Source organism: Vitis vinifera, chromosome 2 (assembly GCF_030704535.1).
Source record: "Vitis vinifera cultivar Pinot Noir 40024 chromosome 2, ASM3070453v1".
Lineage (NCBI taxonomy): Eukaryota > Viridiplantae > Streptophyta > Magnoliopsida > Vitales > Vitaceae > Vitis > Vitis vinifera.
Genome location: NC_081806.1, coordinates 16992632 through 16998631, shown reverse-complemented (window position 1 = coordinate 16998631; position 6000 = coordinate 16992632). Strand labels below are relative to the sequence as shown.

The 6000-nt window shown below is 28.2% G+C and overlaps 1 protein-coding gene across 3 annotated transcripts in view; it reads right to left on the bottom strand.

Annotated features, from left to right (window-relative positions):
• Window positions 1-5491: 5491 nt before the first annotated feature.
• The window catches only part of LOC100255190 (DNA (cytosine-5)-methyltransferase CMT2), a 78677-nt gene continuing 78168 nt past the window's right edge, over window positions 5492-6000 (bottom strand). For all 3 annotated transcript variants that reach the window (XM_010666729.3, XM_010666739.3, XM_010666733.3), the window contains one exon: window positions 5492-5878. In XM_010666729.3, coding sequence (XP_010665031.1) covers window positions 5740-5878 — 139 coding nt within the window. In that variant the 3' untranslated portion in view covers window positions 5492-5739. The remainder of the gene's footprint in view (window positions 5879-6000) is intronic.

Here is a 6000-nt window from a genome sequence, read left to right as displayed (position 1 = left end):
AAACTAAATTTAAACTAATCTAAATGACTAATTGAGCACTAAATATATACATGTTTACTTATTTACATATTAAAAAAATTAAAATTTGTTTATTTTCAAATTTGTTTTAAATAAAATATTATTAAATATTATCATTATTATTTATTTTTAACAAAAAAGTTAACTTTGTTTTTGTGAATGTTAATATCTATAATTTTATAATATATAATAAAATAATATTGTTTACTTCATTTATAAAAAAAATAATAATATTTATGATTTTATTATAATATTAGTATTCATATTTTACTAAGAACTATTTAGTTTTTTAATGTATTTATATTATAAAACTATTTTTATTTTAAAAAGACTTTGATGAAATTTAATTAAATATCATATATATTGAACTTATAAATTCTTTACAACATCAAAATAGAAAAAATATTTTTAAAAACAATTTATTTAAATTGAGTTTATTATTTTTATTATTTTTTATTTTTATTTAAAAAAAAACTATTTGTCCAAGTTTGAAATATCAGTAAACATGGGATATATCTGTACTTTTGGATTTTATAGATATATCGAAAATATCGGTGGATATTTTGACAAAAATATCGATAGAATAGAAATAGTTCAAAATTCATGAAAATGTTTAGAAAACTATAAAAAAAAATTATAAAATAAGTAAAAATATACATATTAAAGTTATTTTATAATTGTAACTAACATAAATATGATTAAAAAATAATATTTATCAAAATTTTATAAAAATTAACTTAAATTCTTTTAATATATTTTTATTTATTTATTTTAAAATTTTAAAAATAATTTTATTAAAACATGTTTTATTAAATTTTAAATAAAAAATTAAATTGATTTATATAAAATATTTTATTTGAGATTTAATTTCTAATTTTTTTATTACAATATGTGGTGACAACTTTTTCTATTAACATTAATTTCTTCAACATATTTATATTCATTTATTTTAAAATTTTAAAAATACTTTTATTAAAACATGTTTTATTACATTTCAAATAAAAAAAATTTAAATTGATTTATATAAAATATTTTATTTGAGATTTATTTTTTTATTTTTTTATTTTTTTATTTTTTATTACAAATATGTGGTGACAACTTTTTCTATTAACATTAATTTATTTAAATAATTAAAATTATTAAAAATTTATCTTATCAAATTAATTTTAATTTATAAAAGATCAGGATTTCATTAAAAAAAATTATATTGTAGTAATTTTTGAGTAAAATTATATTTTTAATATTTTAAAATAAAACATTTAAACTTAAAAGGATAAATAAAAAAAATTAAGAGTGAAGTAATAATAATATTTTAAAATAGGATTAATGAGATAAATATAAAAAATAATTACAAATAAAAGGATAATTGTAGACCCCTTAGATGGGGGCATTTCTTTGGTTTTTTATTTATTTATTACTATTTTATTATTTCTTCTTCTTTTCTTCTTCTTCATCAACCTGATGATGTGTTATATGGGGAGGCTGGACAAGACTGGCAGCCAAAGAGGATTGATGGGTGTGCTTTATTGGGTAGCTAAAGATGATGGGAAGTAGGAAGGAAAATGAGGGGTGAGTTGTTGGGTACAGAGGAGACAGCCGTTTGAAAATGAAGCAACTGAACAAAAAAAGGTGGCTGGTTACAAAGGAGGGGCGAGTTGTAAGGGACAAGGAGAGCATGTTTTGCAAGCTGTCTAGGGATTTTTTAGGAAGAAAGATTTTTTTTTTTTTTTCTGAGAAGAATGGGAGAAAACTTGAGAGTGAACTAGTGAGGAGCCTTAGAAAGAAACTTGAGGAGGAATGGAATTGGAGCAGAGAAGCAACTGAGCGAAAGAGGAAATCATTCTCAAGGGAGGGGAGCTCAAAGACGAGCAACTTTTTGCTTGAGGAGGGTCTTCCAGGTTTGACTAACATAGCTCCTTTTTTTTTTCTTTTTCATTTCCACAAGTTATTTATTTATTTATGGGCATCAACTTGTTGTTTCAGTATGGATAGGAAGAGCCCTTTGTTTGTCTTGGTTGAATTTATTCTTCCATGTGCATACTCTGTTTTTGGTGTTCTTTTTCCCTTCTTTGTACAAGATTGATGCATGAGTTTGTTTCTGAAGCTTGATATATGAAACCCTTGTTTATTTTCCTTGTTAATCTCACTTGTTTTAAGCTTATGGGCGTCACCTGTAATGGGGCTCCGTATCATCATGTGTTTCATGTTCTTGTGTTTGCTTAATCCTCATCACTCCACCACCCTTCTTGCCCACCCATCTAACCCACCTTCAACTTACTTCCACCATTTCCCCATGTGCATGAGGTCCAAAATGCATGGTCACCCTCACCTCATCATCCTTCTAACCGACATACCCGTCACCACCCTCCTCTCTCTCTACATTCACATATCCACTTGCCACCCTCCGTTACAATCACCATACCCATGTTCGTACTACCCACCTGATCCTTCATAACCTCCCATGCATCCCCATTCGTTCATTTCCGTCATTCCCCACGTTTGCATGAAGCTCTATGCATGCATGGGAGCCATGCAAGCATGGCCACCTCTTCATACCCACTTCTCTCTCTACACCACGTACCCATTTTTCAAATGCCCATGAGACCCATTTCTCCCACCAATACTCATTTTCAGCTCATTCCCACCCTTTCTCACGTGCATGAAGCCCCATGCATGGCTACCCATCACACCCGGCTGCCCCACTGCTCGTTTCTCACTCATGCAAAGGAACCTTGCATGCATGGCCGTTTTCATTTTCTTCACACACCACAAACCAGGAAGAAGGGACAAGGAGAGTGAACCCAAACGATCAAAGGTGTGGGAGCGGAAAACCCCCACATTTTCTACGCTTTCTCTTTCTAGAAATCTATTTCTCGGGAAAAAAAAAATGGCTACAAAAGTCCCCATTGGTGTCAGGTTAAGCTTGGTTTCACTGCCATGTGCTTCCAACGTCCGTTCACTTGTCCTCAAATCTGCCTTCTTCGATCATGGTGCATAAAGTAGCAGTTTTTTGAGCTAGAAACATCTACTTGCATTTGATGGAGCTGGTGGAGCACATCCTCATTACTCGTTCTATGTGATGGCCTTCTAGTTTGTGGGCATTGTTTTTCTCCTTGTTCAGGATGTGCTGAGTTCCTTCATGGTTAAATCAGAGTGGTGTTGCTTTGTTCACGTAGTGGCTCCTCTATAGTAGCAATTCTAAGGCAGTTTGGAAGGATGACCCTCAACCTCTTTGTGTTTTTTTTGTTTGATTCAGAAGAGCACAACAAAAGAATCTTTGAAGGAGTAAAGTGGATAGAATTGGTTGTGGAAAGGCAATTCCTGAAGGATTTATTTTTATTATTTAAAAAAGGGGTGGTGGGCAGTGATGGCCTTCCTTTTCTTGATTTGGTATATTGTGGCATGGGGGTTTGTATTAGTGGCAGGGGCAGTTTAAGTTCTCTAAACAAATAAGTGGCAATGGCATGGAGAATTATTGTTATTATTATTATTTTCTCTCACGTGTCAGGTCTGATTTCTGTAAATTCCATCTTTAAATAAATCTTTAAAATTCTGATTTCCAAATTTAATTTCCAATTTCGAAAACTCCAATTTTCACATTCATTTATTTAATCGTTATTATTTTCATTTATTTATTTATTTTAAAATTTCATCTTTAAATAATTCTTTAAAATTCCTATTTCCGAATATAATTCTCAATTTTTGAAATTCCAATTTTTCAATTTCCGAATTTAATTTTCAATTTCCAAAATTCCAATTTTCACATTTATTTATTTAATCATTATTATTTTCATTATTATTATTATTATTATTCTATTTATTCATTTTTTTTTAAAAAAATCCATCTGTAAATAATTCTTCAAAATTCTGATTTCCAAATTTAATTTCCAATTTCCAAAATTCTTTTTTTCACATTTATTTATTTAATCATTATTATTTTCATTATTATTTTATTTATTTATTTTTAAAATTCCATCTTTATATATTCTTTAAAATTTTGATTTCCAAATTTAATTTCCAATTTCCAAAATTCCAATCTTCACACTTATTTATTTAATCATTATTATTTTCGTTATTATTTTATTTATTTATTTATTTTTAAAATTCAATCTTTAAATAATTCATCAAAATTCCGATTTCCAAAATTCCAATTTTCACATTTATTTATTTAATCATCATTAATTTCTTATTATTATTATTTTATTTATTTTTAAAAAAATTTCATTTTCAAATAATTCTTCAAAATTCCAATTCTCAAAACTTTTATTTTTAAATAATTTCCAAGTTTTCAATTTTCATTATTTAATTTTCAAAAACTCTAATTCTCAAATAATTTTTAAAAATATCAATTTCTTTCAAATTTAATTTACAAAATTCAAATTCTTAAATTTAATTCCCAAGACTCCAATTTTCAAATAATTTTCGAAACTCCAATTTTCAAATAAATTTAAAAAATCCAATTTTCTTTCTAACAGTTTTAATTCCACTCCGGTTTTCAAATAATCTCTTGTTTCTCTTGATTTTACATAAGTAAGAATAGATTTTTTCATAATTTCGAAATAATAAAATTTGTGAGACCAATTTATGCAAGATAACTTTTCCAATGAGTAACTTGACCCCCGAACCCATACTCGATTTTTCCCAAACCTATTTTTCCTTCAAGAGTCACACTTAGGGTTTTTATTTTTTATTTTGTTTTTCCCCTTAAAAATAAAACAAAAATAAATGACATATACAAAATGGGAAAGTTAAGAAAAAGCGTCTGACAAAATGGCATATAAATGACGTACGTATACAAAAATAAATAATGTATTTGCTCTAAAAAATCATATTTTTCATTAAATAAATAAAAAAATGAGTTTCGCCATCGAGTGAGAACACATCGTGCCAAAATACGGAGTCTACAATAATATAAAATAAAATAATAATATAAATTTAAAATAAAAGATAAATTAAAAAATATATGCTGATTCTATGGCTTCTTGTATCATTATCTTCATTAGCTGCTTCTATACAATTTTTTTGTTTACTACAATGAATACCTTCATCCAACCAACCGATCCAAGTTACTAGAGGATACAACAAGTTGCCTTCTCTGTTGTATCTACTTATATCAACACATATCATTCAAATCAATTGAAATCTTCTATGTTTCATTGTTGCAGCAAATTCCTTCTGCTGAGCATAAACTAACTCATGCAATAGAAAAAGATAAAAGATCAATTTTTATTTTTTAAAATTTTTTTTTAAAACATTTTTCTCCAAAAGTAAACTTATAAGGTGATATCTTCTAGATTTAACTTTGATGTTCATACGCTCCATCAAGGTTTTTATTTTATTTTATTTTTTTATTTTTTATTATTTTTTATAGTTTTTCTTTCCATTATATGCTGCCAAAAAAAAAAAAAAAATTCCTTTTTCACATGTGCAAATAAATTTATAAATTAAGAGCAAATACATTAGAAAAAGCGTATGACAAAATGGGAGCACAATTTAAGCACAGAGAAGTATACAAAATGGAGCATTAAGGCCAAAAGAAAAGAAAATACATTTGGCACCAATGGCCCAGACTCACCCATTAAGTCTGAAGTCAAGGGAATCAAAACAACGATGGGTGGGAAGTATATTTTGCCTTATCACTTCAGTAGTTCAACCATACCAACATGACCTGGAAATGAGAGATGATTTCAACAAAAATGGAGACAAGATTCCATCAGTTACCTAGACCATTGAATGAGAAAACTTGAGTGGAAGAGTTGCGAGCGCTTCATTCCCACTCTGATTCTGAAACGCCATCCCCAGCATATATCCCAAGGCTCGTGCAACTGGAAATGCAACTGCATTTCCAATTTGACAGTATCTGCATGGAGGATGAAGAGCAAACAAGTTGCAGCAGGCATTCTCATTGCAAAAGATGAATCACTTGCATAGAGAACAGTAACACATGAAGCAATTATTTCTTTTCTTTTCTTCTCTTTCCTT